This window comes from Stegostoma tigrinum, chromosome 44, assembly GCF_030684315.1.
Source record: "Stegostoma tigrinum isolate sSteTig4 chromosome 44, sSteTig4.hap1, whole genome shotgun sequence".
Classification (NCBI taxonomy): domain Eukaryota; kingdom Metazoa; phylum Chordata; class Chondrichthyes; order Orectolobiformes; family Stegostomatidae; genus Stegostoma; species Stegostoma tigrinum.
In genome coordinates, this window is record NC_081397.1 from 6,469,558 (window position 1) to 6,489,617 (window position 20,060).

The window sequence follows — 20,060 nt, forward strand, 5'->3', positions numbered from 1 at the left end:
GCAGATGGAACCTTGGCCTTTGATCTTATCTAACAGCTTTGAGATTCTTTCTTCCTGTGTGGATGAGAGTGCAGGGTATAGGGAAGATGAGTAAACTGACTGTAGCACTGTGGTACAGGGGGGACATTCAGGAGGGGATAAAAAGTGTAATGTAGTTATAATCAGAGGTAGTATAGTTTGGGGAATGAACACTGTTCGTTGTGATGAGGATCGAGAGTCTCGAAAGTAGTGTTGCCTGCCTGGTGCCCAGGTTCAGGATATTCCATCTCGGCTACAAAGGAACTTGAAGTGGGAGGAGTAGAAATCCAGCTATCGTGGTCCACACAGGTACCATTGATATGGAAGAAAGAGGAAAGAGGTTCTGCTGAGGGATTATGAGTGCTGAGGTGAGAAAGCAGAACCAGAAATGTAGTAATCTCTGCATTCTTATCTGAGCAATTTGGCACAGTGTGAAGAAAATTCAAGATGTAAATGCATTGTTCAAATGGTGGCATGGCAGAAATGTGTTTGAATTCATGGGACATTGGCATGGGTATGGGGAAGGAGGGAGTTGTTCTGGTGGCATAGGCTCGACAAGAATCATATGGGGACAAGTATCCTGGCAAAAGACAGAGCTAGGTCTCGGGGGGAGAGCGTTAAAATAAAAAGTGTGGAGCGGGTGAGTTCAGTTGCATGGAAAATTATGGAAAAAGTTAGAAGCTGGTAAGTGCTCAGCAAAGTTTCCAGAGCAAGTCATAGGACCAAAAGTATGGAAATGGTCAGGACTCTGACTTCAGGTGCAGCAGATAAGAACGGTGGCCGAAAATGGCGGACTGAGGATCTTGTATTTAATTGCAGGGAGTGTATGAAACAAAGTGAATGAGTTTGTGGTGCAGATTGATCGCTCTGGGTATCACAGAGACATTGTTGTTGGGAACTAAATATCCAATGATTCATGTCCTATAGAAAGAACAGGCAAATGGTCAGAGATAACCAAATGTGGAGCTGGATGAACACAGCAGGCCAAGCAGCATCTCAGGAGCGCAAAAGCTGACGTTTCGGGCCGAGACCCTTATACTTCAGTAAACGTCAGCATTTGTGCTCCTGAGATGCTGCTTGGCCTGCTGTGTTCATACAGCTCCACACTTTGTTAAAGTGGATTCTCCAGCATCTGCTGTTCCCATTAGCACTGATAAAAATGGACAGAGATAACAGGGTTGGCTTGTCGGTAAGAAATGAGGTAGCGCTGAAGGAACCACAGGTCTTGAGCTTGTTTACTCATGACTTTGAGGAAAGGGGTGAATGTACTGTGGCGAAATTTGGAGTTGACTCAAAAATATTTAGAAAGACAAGGCATGACAGAGAAACAGAGATTTACCAGGATGTTAGAAAATGAAATGTGAGGCTGGATGAACACAGCAGGCCCAGCAGCATCTGAGTAGCACAAAAGCTGGCGTTTCGGGCCTGGACCCTTCATCAGAGAGGGGGATGGGGTGAGGGTTCTGGAATAAATAGGGAGAGACGGGGAGGCGGACCGAAGGTGGAAAAGTCCCTCTTCCACACCTACACAGGCCCCGAACCCCACCTCATCCCCCGTTACATTGATGACTGTATCGGCGCCGCCTCTTACTCCCCAGAGGAGCTCGAACGGTTCATCCACTTCACCAACACCTTCCACCCCAACCTTCAGTTCACGTGGGCCATCTCCAGCACATCCCTCACCTTCCTGGACCTCTCAGTCTCCATCTCAGGCAACCAGCTTGTAACTGATGTCCATTTCAAGTCCACCGACTCCCACAGCTACCTGGAATACACCTCCTCCCACCCACCCTCCTGCAAAAATTCCATCCCCTATTCCCAATGCCTCCGCCGCTTCTGCTCCCGCGATGAGGCATTCCACTCCTGCACATCCCAGATGTCCAAGTTCTTCAAGGACCGCAACTTACCCCCACAGTGGTCGAGAACGCCCTTGACCGCGTCTCCCGCATTTCCCGCAACACATCCCTCACACCCCGCCCCCGCCACAACCGCCCCAAGAGGATCCCCCTCGTTTTCACACACCACCCCACCAACCTCCGGATACAACGCATCATCCTCCGACACTTGCGCCATCTACAATCTGACCCCACCACCCAAGACATTTTTCCATCCCCACCCCTGTCTGCTTTCCGGAGAGACCACTCTCTCCGTGACTCCCTTGTTCGCTCCACGCTGCCCTCCAACCCCACCACACACGGCACCTTCCCCTGCAACCGCAGGAAATGCTACACTTGCCCCCACACTTCCTCCCTCACCCCTATCCCAGGCCCCAAGATGACATTCCACATTGGCAGATGTGCAGGTGAACCTCTGCTTAATGTGGTATACTGCATCCACTGTACCCGGTGTGGCTTCCTCTACATGGGGGAAACCAAGCGGCGGCTTGGAGACCGCTTTGCAGAACACCTCCGCTCAGTCCGCAACAAACAACTGCACCTCCCAGTCGCAAACCATTTCCACTCCCCCTCCCATTCTTTAGATGACATGTCCATCATGGGCCTCCTGCAGTGCCACAATGATGCCAGCCACCCGAAGGTTGCAGGAACAGCAACTCATATTCCGCCTGGGAACCCTGCAGCCTAATGGTATCAATGTGGACTTCACCAGTTTCAAAATCTCCCCTTCCCCAACCGCATCCCTAAACCAGCCCAGTTCGTCCCCTCCCCCCACTGCACCACACAACTAGCCCAGCTCTTCCCTTCCACCCACTGCATCCCAAAACCAATGCAACCTGTCTCTGCCTCCCTAACCTGTTCTTCCTCTCACCCATCCCTTCCTCCCACCCCAAGCCGCACCCCCATCTACCTACTAACCTCATCCCACCTCCTTGACCTGTCTGTCTTCCCTGGACTGACCTATCCCTTCCCTACCTCCCCACCTATGCTCTCTCCACCTATCTTCTTTTCTCTCCATCTTGGGTCCGCCTCCCCCTCTCTCCCTATTTATTCCAGAACCCTCACCCCATCCCCCTCTCTGATGAAGGGTCCAGGCCCGAAACGTCAGCTTTTGTGCTCCTGAGATGCTGCTTGGCCTGCTGTGTTCATCCAGCCTCACATTTTGTTATCTTGGATTCTCCAGCATCTGCAGTTCCCATTATCTCAAAATAAAGATGCACCAGTTTACAAATGAGATAAGAAGGAATTTCTTCTTTCAGAGCGCTGAGTGTCTTTGGAACTCCTGACCAATAGATATCTATGATGGAAAAGTCCGAAAGCACGCATAGGACTGAGATAAATGCATTCTTGGCAAGTTTTGGGGGTTCAAGGGTAACGGTGAAAGGACAGCAAAGTGGGTATGCAGAGTGTGACATGAACCATTATCCTATTGGATGGAGGATCAGGTCAAAGGACCTATTTCTATTGGCCATGTCATCTTAAACGATGATATTTGGTAACGAGAAGGACAAGAACGAGAGGTAAATGGGGACCCATCAGCAGGATGTTCCTATTCAAGGTACTGATGATCCTGAAACTGAAATATATCTCAGTTCCTTCATGGTTAAAATCATGAAACTGACTTCCTAACAGGATTGTGAATCTAGTTACACAAAATTGACTGCAGTGTTTCAAGAAGCTAGCTCATCCTGACTTTCTCGAGGGCAACTAGGCCCAGTGCTGTCAACATTTCGGAAATGAATTCAAAGATGATGCGTTACATTTCTAGAACGAGCCAAGGTACATTAACTTGATGTTTTAGGCAGTTTTGGTGGTCTGTCAAGACTTGAAACGATCTCTAACCCAGGCTATGCTGTTTCAAAAAATTCAAGTCATTGGGCTGCAGCATTGAGCTGATTCCAATTGGTTGTGGAGCGTTCTTTTACTCTAGGATTTGAAATATCATGTCCTGGCTGCTGCAGCAATGCGTTGTGAGTGTGTGTTGCATTTTAATTTGAATGGAAGAGTTTTAAAAACAAAAGCCTGCCTTCACAGGCAAATTCCAAGTTCTGAAGCATTTTCAATAATTTTCGATTTAATAACGATGGCCCAATTAGTGTTCCAAAAACAGAGTTCTATGATTTAGTTAACAGAATTCAATTATGCGAGTAGAGAGAAGGTGGTGGGAGCTTAGTACTTGAACAGCTGTTGCCGATGTGCTGTGGGTACTCTCAATGTCATGACAGAGCGAAATGCAGGGTTGTCACACAGGAATCCTATCTTACTTTTGCCCTTGTCCCTCTAAATGGAAGTGGTCGTGAGTTGGAAAATGCTGTTGATGGATTTTGGTGAATTCCCTCGCCTTGTGTGTAGTTCGCAAGTGCACCCCCTCGTGTGTGTTCAGATTAATTTCCATTTGCCACACAAATCAATCTGACCTGCCTGTTTTCATCACCCTGCAATCCTGGGCTCTCCTCATCACAAGTTACCATCTCAGCGATTTTCATATGTTTCACAAACTTAGTGATCACCCCTCGAAACATTTAAGTCTAAATCATTCTGATATAGCACAGCAGTGAGCGCTCGAACAATAATCCCTCGAGAGCCTCACTGGACACAGACTTTCAGTCACGAAACATGGATCAACCATAACCTTCTGCTTCCTGCCAACTCAGCCCATTCTGAATCCAACTTACCAAATAAAGTCAGAGTCATCGAGCTGTAGAATATGGAAATGGACCCTTTGGTCCAACTTGTCCATGTCAACCAGATATCCTAACTAATCCAGTCCCATTTTCCTGCGTTTGCTACATAGCCATCTTAACCCCCCTCATTTATATCCCCTTCCAGATACCTCACAAATGTTGTAATTTTCCCAGCCTCCACCACTCCCTCGGAGAATCAAGTGTGGAGCTGGATGAACACAGCAGGCCAAGCAGCATCTTAGGAGCACAAAAGCTGACGTTTCGAGTGGAGACCCTTCATCAGAAAAGGGGAATAGGGAGAGGGTTCTGAAATAAATAGGGAGCGAGGGGGAGGCGGATCGAAGACGGTCAGAGGAGAAGATCGGTGGGGAGGAGACACGCGACTTAAAAAGGCCGGGATGGAAACTGTAGACGAGAGTATAGTTGGGGAGGTAGGGAGCAGATAAGTCAGCCCGGGGGGGAACGGACAGGTCAAGAGGGCAGGATGAGTTTAGTACGTCGGAAATGGAGGTGGGTCTTGAGGTGGGAGGAGGGGATAGGTTAGAGGAAGAACAGTTTAGGGAGGCGGGAACGAACTGGGCTGGTTTTGGGATGCAGTGGGGGGAGAGGAGATTTTAAAGCTTGTGAAATCCACATTGATACCATTGAGCTGCAGGGTTCCCAAGCGGAATATGAGTTGCTGTTCCTGCAACCTTCGTTTGGCATCATTTGTGGCACTGCAGGAGGCCCATGTTCAGTTTGGTTATGACTTTTGAGGAATGGATGGTCCCTTGGAGATTGAAATTGGACAAAGATTTCAGGATTTTTTCATGTTCTTGTCTTTCTGTTGCGCCCCTCGGAAAAAAGCAATGAAAGTGCCGTTAATTTTTTTGCATGACGAGCTGCTGCATACTAACCGGTCTCACACCATTAACATCACCTTGTCCTTGTGGATATGGATAAAGTTCTCAAAGCTGACAGAAGATTGAAACCTCTTGGATTATGTGACGATGGTACGTTTCCTTGCGTTTAAAAAAAAAATGCTTGCAGCTTAATGAGCATAATATAGAGCACAGTGGCTCTGGTTAACACTGCTGTGTCAATTCCACCCTTTGGTGACTTTCTGTGTGGAGTTTGCACATTCTCCATGTGCCTGCATGGGTTTTCTCCGGGTGCTCGAGTTTCCTCCCACAGTCAAAAGATGTGCAAGGTCGGTGGATTGGCCATGCTAAATTTCCCAAGGTGTTCAGTGATGTGTCGGTTAGGTGAGTTATAGGTGGATGGGTCTGGGTGGGATGCTGTGAGGGGCAGTGTGGACATGTTGGGCTGACGGACCTGTTTCCACACAGTATGGATTCTCTGATTCATGATTCTATAATTTTACTGAGCGCAAAGGTACAATATTAACTCGTCATATTTGTCTCACCTCTTTACATATTGACAAGAAAGCTTTCATGTCAGTTTCTATGCATTTGCAACTTGTCTGCTGTCTCTAACAAGGCTGACTATATCTCCTTCTCTGATGCACATCTCCTGTCCCCTGACACTGAGAGGTGACACTTGCTTTTCATTCAGTACAATCAATAAAACAATAGCCTCCATATCAGATCCAGCGGCTTCTCTTAACGCACAGACGCTGTTCTTTTTTTCCTCCAGGTATTGACCACTCATCATTTCTAATTCCTCATGTCATCTCTCTCTCATGCTCCCTCTCTCTCTCAGTCTTTATCTCTCCTCTCCCTGTTCTCCCCCATCACTTCACTCACAGGCACAAACAGAAGTTCACAGTCACACGATGTTGCACATGCATATCCTGTCCCTCACGCACAAACACACTACACACACAAAAAAAAAGTCAGGAACACAGTCTCTCACAAACACACTCTGTCACATTCTCACTCATTCATAGTCCATACCGCCACACGGTCGTACACGGTCTTGCACACATTCTGTGGCACACTTGCATGCACTGTCGCAGGATCTTTTGCCAATGCTGTTATCTAAGTACACACACACTACCACAAATCTCTCCCTCACACACTTACACTTGCAAATTCGCTTGCTGTCAAGCTCACTCACTCTTAGAGACACTCTCACTCCCTCATGCATGCTGTAACACTTCCCTTCTTGTGCTAACTCTCTTTCACACACTCTTGAGCACAGTCACTGGCACACACATTCTGTCATGCGCACACTCACGCTTTCATGCACTGTCTTTGCACTCTTGAACACAATCATACACTCACCTCTCTCTTGCACACAGTCAATTTGATTTGAGTCGTCATTGTCACATGTGCCCAAGTACAGTGACAAGTTTTCTTCTGCATGCAGTATAGACAGATCATACCATACAAGGCGCATTAGTGAAATGGAACATAGCGACAGCTGCAGAGAAGATGCACAGAGAGCGAGATCAAAATTAGATTTAAACTTTTCAGTGTCCTATTCAGATGTCGAATAACAGCGGTGAAGAAGCTGTTCTTGAATCTTTTCACACATGTATACAAACTTGTTGACACCTTCCCTTCAGAAAAAGGGAGAAGAGAGTGTAATTGGCGGGTGAGAAGGGCCTTTGATTATGTCAGTTTCTTTCCCGAGGCAGCAGGAAGTAAAGGTGGAATCAACGAATGGAAGGCTGGTTTGCATGATGGACTATGCTGTGTTCATGACTCTGTAGTTTCTTGTGGTCTTAGGAAGAGCTGTTGCCAAACCATGCCGTGACATGCATCCAGATAGGATGCTTTCTCTGGTACATAAATGAAAGTTGACCTTGTGGACACACCGAATTACCTTAGCCTGCTGGGGAAATAGAGACATTGGTGTGCGCTTTTGCCCATTGCGACGATCTAGGTGGACCAGGAGAGATTGTTGGTGATCGACACTCTCAACTATCTCCACCTCAGCAACATCTCTCTCACTGCCTGATGCAGGCGCGCTCACACTCTCACATTCTGTAGCCTATTCTGTTTGTCTGTCTGTCTCTCTCTCTCTCTCTCTCTCTCTCTCTCTCTCTCTCTCTCTCTCTCTCTCTCTCTCTCACAGTCTCTCTCTGTCTCGCGCTCTCTGTCTCTCTCGCGCTCTCTCTGTCTCTCTCGCGCTCTCTCTGCCTCTCTCGCGCTCTCTCTGCCTCTCTCGCGCTCTCTCTGTCTCTCTCGCGCTCTCTCTGTCTCTCTCGCGCTCTCTCTGTCTCTCTCTCTCTCTCTCTCTGTCTCCACCCACCCACCCCCCCCCCCCACCCCCCAGCAACCCCTCTGGCTTTGTCTCTCTCTCTCTTTCTCTCTCTCCCACACACACCCACTATTTTCTCAGTCTTCCATGGGATCTGAATTGTTGGAAGAATTAACTTAGACTGAGCGTGGATTTTCTCCCAATATAGTTATGACAAAGCAGAACCAATTCTGCCTGGAAGAAGAAAGGCAGGAGCATAATAATTAGGGATTGTTTTGCCAGAGGAACCGTGCTGTGATATGCATCCAGATAGGATGCTTTCTGTGGTACATCAGTGAAAGTTGCCCTTGTGGACACATGGAATTGCCTTCGCCTCCTGGGAAGTAGAGACAACGGTGTGCTTTTTTGCCCATTGCGATGATCTGGATGGACCAGTGAACTAATCTAAGCCCATCCCCCCGACACGATCCCATTATCATCCATATGCTTATCCAAGGACTGTTGAAATGCCCCTAATGTGGCTGAGCTAACTGCATTGGCAGGCAGGGGGTTCCACATCCTTACCACTCTCTGAGTAAAGAACCTGCCTCTGACATCTATCTCAAATCTATTACCCCTCACTGTTTAGCTGTGCCCCCTCATACAAGCTGATGTCATCATCCTCGGAAAAAGACCCTCACTGTCCACCCGATCTCATCCACTTGTCATCTTGTATGTCTCTATTAAATCCCCTCTGAACCACCTTCTCTCTAATGAGTACAGACCCAAGTCCCTCAGCCTTTCTTCAGAAGACCTTTGCTCCAGACCAGGCAACATCTCCTCTGCACCTTTTCCAATGCTTCCGCATCCTTCCTGTAATGGGGCGACCAGAACTGTACGCAATATTCCAAATGAGACCGCACCAGCTTTTTGGACAGTTGCAGCATGACATCACAGCTCTGGATCTCAATCCCTCTGCCAATAAAACCTAAAAGACCTAAGCCTTGTTCACAGCACTATCAACCTGGATGGCAATTTTCAGGGATCGACATAGATGGACACCCTCTGCACAGCAACACGACCAAGAATCTTTCCATTGACCCAATATTCTGCCTTCTTATTATTCATCCCAAAGTGAATCACCTCACATTTATCCGCATTGAACTCCATCTGCCACCTTTCTGCCCAATTCAGCAGTTCATCCAAAGTCTACCGGTAACCTGCAACATTCTTCCACATTGTCCACCACTCCACTGACTTTAGTGTCAGCTGCAAACTTACTAACCCATCTACCAATGCCTCCGTCCAAGTCACTTATGAAAATGACAAACAGCAGTGATCCCAAAATAGATCCTTGAGACACATCACTAGGAACCAGACTCCAGGCTGAATATTTTCTATCAAGCACCACTGGTTGCCGCCTTAGCCAAAGCCAGTTTCTAATCCAACCTGCGAAATCTCCCTCAATCCCATGTCTCCATGTTTTCTCCAATAGCCTACCATGTGGAACCTTATCGAAGGCTTTACTGAAGTCCACGTACACCACGTCAACTGCCCGACCCTCATCCACGTGCTTGGTCACCTTCCAAAATTACTCAATGACGCTTGTGAGACACGACCTGCCCTTGACAAATCCATGTTGACTATCTCCCATCAAATTGGTGCTTGCTCGATGATTATAAATCCTCTCTCTTATAATCCTTTCCAAAACTTTTCCTGCAACAGACGGAAGGCTCACTGGGTTTATAATTACCTGGGTCATCTCTACTGCCCTCTTTGAACAAGGACTCAACATGTGCAACCCTCCAGCCTTCTGGTACTAAACCTGTAGACAATGAGGATTCAAAGATCAAGGCCAAAGGCTCCGCCACCTCCTCCGTAGCCTCCCAGAGAATCTGAAAGTTTCGAAGGATGATGCGTTGTATCCGGAGGTTGGTGGGGTGGTACGTCAGGACGAGGGAGACTTTGTTTTGGTTGTTGTTGCGGGGTGGGGTGAGAGGGATTTGTTGCAGGAAATGCTGGAGACACGGTCGAGGGCGTTATCAACCACAGAGCGGGGCAAGTTGTGGTCCTTGAAAAATGAGGACATCTGAGATATACGGGAATAGAATACCTCATCCTGGGAGCGCAGATGCAGAGGCAAAGGAATGGGGAATAGGGGATGAATTGTTGCAGGAATATGGTGGGAGGAGGTGTATTCTTGGTAGCTGTGGGAATTGGTGGAGTTGAAATGGATATTTGTTTCTCAGTGGTTGGAAATAGAGTGGTCCAGGTAGAAGAGAGAGGTATCAGAGATTGTCCAGGTTAACTTCAAGTTCGGGAGGAAGGTGTTGGTGAAGTGGATGAACTGTTCGAGCCCCTTGTGGCAACACGAGCGGTGCCGATACGGCCATCGATGTAACGGAGGAAGAGGTGAGGTTGAGGGCCAGTGTAGGTACGGAAGAGGGAGCGTTCCATGTAACCTCCAAAGAGGCAGGCATCGCTTGGGCCCATGTGGCTACCCTGGCCACCCCGTTTGTCTGTTGGAAGTGGGAGGAATTGAAAGAGAAACTGTTGAGGGTTGTTCAAGGACCGGAACTTCCCCCTCCTCAGTGGTCAAAAACGCCCTCGACCGTGTCACCCGCATTTCCCACACCTCATCCCTCACACTCGCTCCCCATAATAACTACCAAAACAGTGCCCTCCTCGCCCTCGCGTACCACCCCACCAACCTCCGGATTCAATGCCTCGTCCTCCGACCCTTCTGCCATCTGCAATCCGACCCCACCACCAAAGACGTTTTTCCCACCACCTTCAGGTGACTCCCTGATCCGCTGCACACTCCCCTCGGCTGCATCCAAAACCAGCCCACCTATCCCGTCCTGCAACCTCAAACCCCACCCCCATTTCCTACCTCCTAACCTCTTCCCGCCCCCGAGACCTGTTCGTCCTCCCCGGACTGACCTATCCCCTCCCTACCTCCCCACCTACACTCACCTCGACTGGCTCCATCCCCACCTCTTTAAGTTGTCTGTCTCCTCTCCACCTAACTTCTCTATCCATCTTTGATCCGCCTCCCCCTCTCTCGCTATTTATTTCAGAACTCTCTCCCCCTCCCCCTTTTCTGATGAAAGGTCTCGGCCCAACATGTCAGTTTTGGTGCTCCTAAGATGCTGCTTGGCCTGCTGTGTTCATCCAGCTGCGCACTTTGGTATCTCTACATCTCTTAACAACCTCATGAAGTGAGTTCTAGAGAGAACTGTGCAGGGTAGACTTTGGGTTTATCATTCTAACTTGCCAGTCCTGAAAGATGAAAGTTGGTTTGTGTTGGATGTTTGTCTCATAGCTACGAAAGATACACTGAAAGGATTTTTCAAATCTTTTGTTGAGAATTGTACCCATTTAGTCAGTAATCCTTTTCCTTTTTTAAAGCTTCCTTGGTAGTGACAAATTTCAAATATCTGCGGAATTTTATTTGGCTTTGTATTGGTTCTCTGTGATTATCTGTTAATGACTCGACGACCTGCTAGCTGATTACAGAATTTATCATTGATGTGCTTCAGTCTTATAATATATATCCCAATTTCAGGAGAAAGTCCAGAGAGACCTTTTAAAGGAAAGGGGTTTCGAAAGAAAATCTATCGATCAAAATCATGAATAGTTGATAAATTATTTGCATTTCATATTTCCAGAACCTACCCCGGAAGAGAGAGCCCAGAGAATTGCCAAAGCTGTCCGCAAACAGTCAACAGAAGTGAAGGAAAATTGGGAGCAATTGAAAACCCGTGCGAGCAACTGGCAGAAACAGGTGGAAAAGGCGTTGGAGAAACTTCAAGAACTGCAGAAAGCTCTGGATGATCTTGAGGCTCATGTGATAACAGCTGAGGGGGTCCACACTGATTGGCAACCTGTGGGTGACCTGCTTATTGACTCATTGCAGGATCACATTGATAAAACCACAGTAAGTGCAATTACATTACACTTCACTTATGAACAGATGTAACCACAATGTTGTATGGAGACGATCAGTAATATGAGTACTTCAGTAATATTGATTGAATGGTTGTTAACTTAATTTGCAAATTAAAACTTAGTTGAGCATGCCTTCTGATGATATCACAACATGAATATCAGTATAATTGAGGATTTTATTAGTCAGTGACATCAGCTGAGTTATCTGCTTGTTGCCATGTTATCAGGGTTAAAGGTAAAGTCTTAGCACGCCATTTGGCGACTCCTTGGAGAGAGACAACTGGTTATGATTTAACCTGAAGATGACCACGCCTCAGTCAAGTAGAGCGGTTGAGGCGAAGACCCTTTGTGGTAAGCTCACTGGTATGGCAATTGAGCCCTCTCTGCAGGGCATCAGTCTGCATCAAAAACCAACCGTTCAGCCAACTGAATTTGAATAGAGTTTAGGATTGGAGAGCAATCCATGCAATTATTTTTTTTAATGAATGTTTCTCACTGAGACTCTCTCACTGGCAAACTTTTTAAAAGCCAGCTCAGCCATACAGGCGAGATCAGTTCCTGATCTCAGCTGAATTTTTTGACCTGGGGTGGGTCTGCGTTCGGAGTTCAGTGATTGGAATGAATTCTCATTAAGTTAGCGAGAGGGATACTGCACGTGAATAGATCGATGTTTTGAGCAGAGGACGAGATATGAGCAAAAGTTTAATTGATGTGGAAGACCAGCCACAATCATCATTGACGGTGGAGCAGGCTCGAGCGTCCATGCAACATTGTGCTGCCGCTATTTGACTTGTTCTGTGGAAAGGAAGGAAAATGGTCAAAGTGTCAAAAATGATGAAGACCACATCATTCTACAACCTCAAAATTTGATTGTGTTCAGCATATTATCACTCCTGGTACCCCTAAATCCTGGTCTATCATCTCAGCAGCTCGACTCTGCCCATAAGCTGGTTACTTGTGACATTTTTGAGGGATCTTCCCAAGTCTGAAAATCATTTTTGTTTTTGTAGAATCAGAGTTGGCCAGTGTGGAAGGAGGTCGTTTGGCATATCATAGCTCTTTGAAGTAACTCCCCAATTCGTCCCCCTCTGCTTGGCAATGACTTCAACCACTTATAAAATCTCTTTAACGGAGGGAAACTTTGAAGGCGTCTGAAAGGAGTATTCACGATCCCAGAATACAACTGAGCCTTATTAAGTTCTTAGTTTTGACGATCAAGAGCTTGATGAAAGAGGATTGTTTTAAAAAGTGCCTTAAAAGAGGAAACGTACAGAGGCTAAGATGTGTAGGAAGTTAGCGAGTTTTGAGAAGATTTGTTGCTCGGGTTGAGGTTCTGGATGTGAGTTTGCTCGCTGAAGGTGCAGGAAGTCTCTTGTTGGGTTTGAAGCCGACACAATTAAATGTTTGGCAACTAGTAGTGGGCCGTTTGAAATCAAGAGTGGGCAAGAGGACATAATTAGACGAGTGCAGATATCCTGAAGTATGGTTGGACTGGTGGAGATTACCAAAATAGCCATAGGCATAGCCAAGGAACGATTTGGAAACAAAAATGAGAATTTAATAAAATTACCGTTAATAGTGTCAGTCAGGTAGAAAGTACAGAGAATAGGATTTGGTTCAAGGTGAGACTCGGGCAGTGGAGTTTTAGACGACGTCAAGTTTTCAATGGGCAAATGTGGGACTCCAACAGGGAATGCATTGGAATTGTCAGGTCCAGAAGTGAAGTAGTTCCAGATGAAGGTTTCACTGCGAATGAGCCAAGACAAGAGACAGGTAGGCAGGATTGAAAAGATGTAAAGAGACAGCTTGAGGGATTGCATGAATGTGTTGTTGGACGTTCATCATGGGATAAACAAGATGCCAAGGTTGTGCTGAGACAAGCGTAATATTACATTGTTGCCAAGGCGGAGTAATGCAATCAGTAGGTAGTGAATAGAGATTGGTGTGGGGACCACAAAGTGGTCTTCCCAGTTTTAAATTGTTATCTCTACGTAGTTGCGCAACTTTATGTTCTGTTCAAAAGGCATTACTGACAAGGAAACAGAAGTTAGCCATTTGTTTACTTGTCAATATATCTTGATTTTTCCACCATCATCTCCAATTATTAACACAACATGTGCACTGTACGAACTGAACCGTTCAAACCTTAAAAGGAAATGTTAAAATTGTGGAATATAAAGTTAAATTTATTTCATTGAAAATTTAAATAAATTACATGAAGGTTTGACCAAGACTGCAAGGAATTAGATGGAACCCCAGATGAATAAAACAAGCAGTGGTAAGGTGGTATTAGCTGGATGTTCCTGAAGAAAGAGAACACAGCCAACCTTTCTTCCATAAGGGGGATTAATTGTGTGGTGTCAGACACAGTCGATTCAATCATTCCTTCTGTCTTTACTGTCTGACTATACTATGGTTGTAATATTTCCTTTTTTAAATGCTCAAGGTTAGACATACTTCACTTGACATTCTCATTTTATAAATTTTAAGAAGTTGACTTATTGTCAAGTCATGGTAGGATTGAAAACACATTCTATAACTGTTTGAAGTCAGAAGTCACATGACACCAGCTTGTCGTCCAACAGGTTCATTTGAAATCACACAAGCTTTTGGAGTGCAGCCCCTTCATCAGGTGCAGTTAGTGAGGTGACCACAGAGAGAGAGAGCTTATAAGCAGAGAGATCAAAAGATCATAGAATTGGCGTGAGTGGAGTGTCAGATAATAACTCTATACAGGTGACCAAGAGTGTTAGAGGCAAGTAAAGCGTTTATAAAGTCCATGTCAGTGCTGTGTTGTCATGATAATCAGGCAGCGCAACAGGAATGTACAAAAGGTGACATCTCAGGTCAGACTCTGACTTGTAGTTTAGAGGCTTGTGTTCAGAATCTGTCTTAGAGTTTTCACCTTTATTTCAAAAGCAAGAATTTATAAGATACCACACTGACTGTAACTACAAGTTGTGTGTTTCTTCAACAAAATATCTGCAAACAAACAAACATCCTGGATGAAGACTTATTATCTGACACTCCACTCACACCAGTTGTATGATGTTTTGATCTGTCTGCTTATCAATTGTGTGACTGTGTGTTTTCCTCCCTGACCGCACCTGATGAAGGGACTGCACTCCGAAAGCTTGTGTGATTTCAAATAAACCTGTCAGATTATAACCTGATGTCATGTGAGCTCTGACTTTGTCCATCCTCGTCCAACACCAGCACCTCCACATTATAACTGTTTGGAACCAAGTCAGTGCAACAGGCATATGTCGAACATTTGACTTCGGAAGAATGCCTAGTGCTGAAAAATTCATTAATAACAAAGGATTTCTTCATTGTGCCATCTATCGTAACATGCTGCGTCTCACAGTCATAATGAAAGGATGGCCACTTCAATTTAGCAGGGCCAAGAACAGTTATGGACATTTTTAGCATGGGAGGAGGCCATTCAACCTATTTTATCTGTCCCAGCTCTCTCCCAGCACAAGAAAATTAATCCTTCTCTCGAACTCATTCCACATATTTCACAGAATTGAAATATATAGGTACATATTTAGGAGATTTTAACATCAAGTGAGCAGTTCTTGCACTTCACCTTGTCACTAAAAATGGAAAACTTGACTTACAAAGAGTGGGTCTTTATTTTGTTCTGTTTTGATGATGAAGCAGATGCAAGTCGAAGTGCTGGAACTGGCCTCTTGAACTTAGCAACTGTTCAACGTGTATAAAATGAATTCAGTGCGCATCTACTAAAAGCAGTTTTATGGAAGGAAAAGGTACCAAAGAAGATTTGGTGTATTGTGCTTGATGTTATTATACGCCAACCTGTGAAAACAGAACTCTACGACTGTGAGTGTTGAGTTCTGAGAGGGGGCTATCTTGTTTGAATGTACATTGCTAAGCCTAGGCCTATTTTCCCAACAGCAAAATTGGTAATCCAGCAAGAAATGGCTATTTCTCACATTTGTTGGCTGTAAGTGTCTGTTTAAAGTTTCCTTATATACAGGTGCTTAACCTGCTTTTACAGTTTGAACATTTATTATGCTAATGAAAATTTTTTGAATGGTTTCACCTCCAGTTTTCCTCTTTATACATATTTGGTATTTTTTCAGGGTAAGGACTATCTGCAAAATCTGAGATTGGGTTTTGAAAGACAGCAGCCTTTGTTTTGGAGAGAAAATGGGAACTGCAGATGCTGGAGAATGCGAGATAACACCGTGTGGAACTGGACGAAGACAGCAGGCCAAGCATCATCTTAGGAGCACAAAAGCTGATGTTTCGGGCCGAGAACCACCTTCAGAAAATGGGGAGGGGGTGCGGGTTCTGGATTAAATAGGGAGAGAGGGGGAGGCGGATGGAAGATGGATGGAGGAGAAGGTAGGTGGAGAGGAGAGTATGGGTAGGGAGGCAGGGAGGGGATAGGTCAGTCTGGGGAGGCGGGACAGGTCAAGGGAGCGGGATGAGGGGAAATAGGGGTGCGGCATGAGGTGGGAGGGGGGATGGGTGAGAGGAAGAATAGGTTAGGGAGGCGGGGACGAGCTGGGCTGGTTTCGGGATGCAGTGGGAGGACAGGAGATTTGGAAGCTTGTGAAATCCACACTGATAGCATTGGGCTGCAGGGTTCCCAAGCAGAATATGAGTTGCTGTTCCTGCAACCTTCGGGTGGCGTCATTATGGCACTGCAGGAGGCCCAGGTTGGACGTGTCCTCTCAGGAATGGGAGGGGGAGTTGAAATGGTTAGTGACTGGGAGGTGCAGTTGTTTATTGCAAACTGAGCGTAGGTGTTCTGAAAAGCGGTCCCCAAGCCTCTGCATTGTTTCCCCAATGTAGAGGAAGCCACAACGGGGACAGCGGATGTTTTGGATATTTCTTCAGCATTGATTTTCATTCAGAGTTGGTTCGATTTTGCTGAAGCAATAGACATAACTCACTATGACGTAGACAATGTCAGAGTTAATGTTTCGCGTCCTGTGACCCTTCCTCAGATCTCACTCTTCACTGATGCTGCCAGACCTGCTGAGCTTTTCCAGCAACTTCTGCTTTTGTTGCTGATTTACAGTGCCCACAGTTCTTTTGTTTTTTACAACACAGACAAAACTTGATCTCTGCAGGAAGCATGATGCTGCATTCTCCAACTTCCCTGGCCTTTTGTAATATAATATTGTCTTTTTAGGACAGAAGTGGCTTTTTTTTTGTTTTAACTTGTGCACATGCTTTCTATGCAGGTTAAAAGTCTACACCTTTTCAGTTCACTGCAGTGCTGCATAATGAAGACTTGGAACAATTTTTTTTATGAAGTAGAAAATCAGTGTGGTTTGTTTTCCAAAATGTGATGTGTAAGTGCAACACTTAACAGTGTGTTCATCAAACTATTGTTTCCTTTGATCTTTGTGTTGCAGAAATTTCTAGAATCATTTCATGTATATTTTTCTTGATATATTTTAGCAGCTTTCCTGGAGCAAGTCTGTTTTCCTTCGGATGAGACGACTTTCAGACATACTCCCTTTATTATGAGATATAATTGGGGTAAAATGAGGAGGATTTTTATTCACTGAGACACACATGACTATATGTTTAAATCATTGGAAAATGCATTCTGTTAGGACTGTCATGTTATCTGGTGTTTGGACCAGGCTTTCCGATTAAATGCAAGTGATGAAGGATGCTAATGATGCCACATGTTATTACAAGAGGAAATGAACTTCCAAGTAAGGATTTTATGCCACATTTATACACAGCATGGACCACGCAGCATGGATGCAGTGACTGAGTGAAATGGGATGCAGTGGCTGTGGGAAATGGGATGCAGTGACGGAGTGAAATGGGATGCCGTGACAGAGTGAAATGGGATGCTCACAGCGAATTGCCCCCTCCATCCTGACCCTCTCGCAGCGACCTGACCCGCTCACACTGACTCGCCCCTGCAGTCCTGACCCGCTCACAGTGACTAGCCCCTGCAGTCCTGACCAGCTCACAGCGACTTCTCTCTGCAGTCCTGACCCACTCACAGCGACCTACCCCTCCGTGCTGACCCGCTCAGAGTGAGTTGCCCCTGCAGTCCTGACCCCCCTCACAGTGACCTGCCCCCTCACTCCTGACCCGCTCTGCATTGAGGAAACCAAGCGGAGGCTTGGGGACCGCTTTGCAGAACACCTCCGCTCGGTTCGCAACAAACAACTGCACCTCCCAGTCGCAAACCATTTTAACTCCCCCTCCCATTCCTTAGACGACATGTCCATCATGGGCCTCCTGCAGTGCCACAATAATGCCACCCGAAGGTTGCAAGGACAGCAACTCCTCATCCGCTTGGGAACCCTGCAACCCAATGGTATCAATGTGGACTTCACAAGCTTCAAAATCTCCCCCTCCCCAACTGCATCCCAAAACCAGCCCAGTTCTTCCCCTCCCGCTACTGCATCACAAAACCAGCCCAGCCTGTCTCCGCCTCCCTAACCTGTTGTTCCTCTCACCCATCCCTTCCTCCCACCTCAAGCCACACCTCCATTTCCGACCGACCACCTCATCCTGCCTCCTTGACTTGTCCGTCTTCCCTGGACTGACCTATCCCCTCCCTCCCTCCTCACCTGTACTCTCCTCTCTACCTATCTTGTTTTCTCTCCATCTTCGGTCCGCATCCCCCCCTCTCCCTATTTATTCCACTTCCCTCTCCCATCCTCCTCTCTGATGAAGGGTCTAGGCCTGAAATGTCAGCTTTTGTGCTCCTGAGATGCTGCTTGGCATGCTGTGTTCATCCAGCTCCACACTTTGTTATTTTGGATTCTCCAGCGTTTGCCATTATCAGTGGGCTTTCCTCTTTGTCAAAGTTTGTGCAAAAGCAACACGATATGGGGCGGCACGGTGGCTCAGTGATTAGCACTGCAGCTTCACAGCACTGGGGACTCAGGCTCAATTCCAGCCTCAGGCAACTGTTTGTGTGGAATTTGCACCTTGACCCTGTGTCTGCGTGGGTTTCTTCCAGGTGCTCCGGTCTCCTCCCACAGTCCAAAGAGGTGCACGCTAGGTGGATTGGCCATGCTAAATTGCCCATAGTGTTCAGGGGCGTGGGTCTGGGTGGGATGCTCCAAGGTTTGGTGTGCAGTTGTTGGGCCAAAGGGCCTGTTTCCACACTGTAGGGAATCTAAACAATCCTGTTCCCACATCTCCATGTTATAACCCTGCTGAGCACTGCACACAGAGATGTTTGATAACAAAAGGATAACAATAATATTCAAACCCAGTGCTGGAGATGTATTTTAAATACACTGAGGCCAGTGTCGATCTCCAATTCAACTTTTATTTACAAATGAACTGTCTTCAACTTTAGCACTGCCTCATTCAGAGATAGTTGCCAGGGTGTCAGCATCTCTGACCCTCACACGACTTAGCTGTCAGTCAGGGCTCCCTGATTTGGGCTGTTAATGTGGACCAGTCAGGCAACTCATATTCTGTGAGGTTCAACTGGCCGACCTGGTCACAAACCAGTGCGGTGTGTTCATCGAAAATCAAACATGTACTAGAAAGGTACCATTACATACCAGTGCAAAGGAAGGCATGAGGCTAAACTGGGGAGGGAAGGGAACTGCTTATTGGGGGTGGCTCAGAGAGTGGAAGAAAATCGAATGGGAAGAAGACCATTTGAGACTGAGGGAGAGAGATGTAATTGCCTGAATGAGGCATTCCAATTGCGAAATGGATTTTTGTGTGTACACCCTGTTCAGTTTCCCCGATCTTAATCTGTCCTCCTCTTTAAATCATTCGTATCTGAAATTTCTGTATCATTTCCAAATGCTCTGTCTCGAATGTTATGCTGTTGGAATTGTTTGAACTGCAGAGATATCATTTATTTGCACAAATGTGTTCAGTGAAATGAGTTGCATGCTATATATGTATTATTCTTCCTGATTCTATTATACGCATACAAATTAAAGTTAGTTCCACTTTTGAACAACAAACTGCTTTTAGATGTATGATGTATCTCATTTGCCTGCCACTTCGTCTTGTTGATGAGTTGTGTTTCTGTTTTGTGAAGAAATTTGAATGAGCTGGAGCACTAATGGCAATGCCCAATGTGGTGATATTCCAACATTGCAGCTGGAAGGTGGGGCGGGGAGGGGGTTGGGTTTCACAAGAACTGTTACAGAGGGAAATGGAGAGACAGGTGATGTCTGTGGCAGCACCGAGACAGTGAGGAGAATGAAATGCAGCCTGAAGGGGAATCTGGCTGCATTCTCCCAGGCACGGGCTGAATGGAAGAGGACAGAAAGGATTCGCTCAGAGGAAGAGTAGATGAGACTGGACTGATTATGAAACAGGCAATCATCAATGGCAAGTCACTGATAGGAGGGTGAATCAATCGGGCTCACTTTAAGACTGTTTACAGTTACCATAT

At 46.2% G+C, this 20,060-nt stretch overlaps 1 protein-coding gene across 4 annotated transcripts; it reads left to right on the plus strand.

The window, feature by feature from the left end:
* Positions 1-3,573: 3,573 nt before the first annotated feature.
* Positions 3,574-19,623, plus strand: LOC132206953 (utrophin-like). 4 transcript variants are annotated; one of them, XM_059642066.1, is made up of 3 exons: positions 3,574-3,692; positions 11,395-11,663; positions 15,784-19,623. In XM_059642066.1, exons 1-3 carry the CDS (start codon positions 3,650-3,652, stop codon positions 15,928-15,930), a joined length of 459 nt encoding a protein of 152 aa, XP_059498049.1. In that variant the 5' UTR covers positions 3,574-3,649; the 3' UTR covers positions 15,931-19,623. The 4 variants fall into 4 exon arrangements, with proteins under 4 accessions (XP_059498049.1, XP_059498048.1, XP_059498051.1 ...); XM_059642065.1 differs by lacking the exon at positions 3,574-3,692 and adding an exon at positions 5,517-5,589; XM_059642068.1 differs by lacking the exon at positions 3,574-3,692 and adding an exon at positions 5,517-5,589 and having other exon boundaries at positions 11,395-11,661; positions 16,894-19,623.
* Positions 19,624-20,060: the final 437 nt, after the last annotated feature.

Excerpts from the sequence above, each read along its gene's own strand:
- LOC132206953 (XM_059642065.1), top strand. The coding sequence starts at position 5,532 with ATGGATAAAGTTCTCAAAGCTGACAGAAGATTGAAACCTCTTGGATTA. Across the intron at positions 5,590-11,394 it reads TCTTGGATTATGTGACGATG|AACCTACCCCGGAAGAGAGA; the intron begins GTACGTTTCCTT and ends TCATATTTCCAG. Across the intron at positions 11,664-15,783 it reads ATCACATTGATAAAACCACA|GGTAAGGACTATCTGCAAAA; the intron begins GTAAGTGCAATT and ends GTATTTTTTCAG.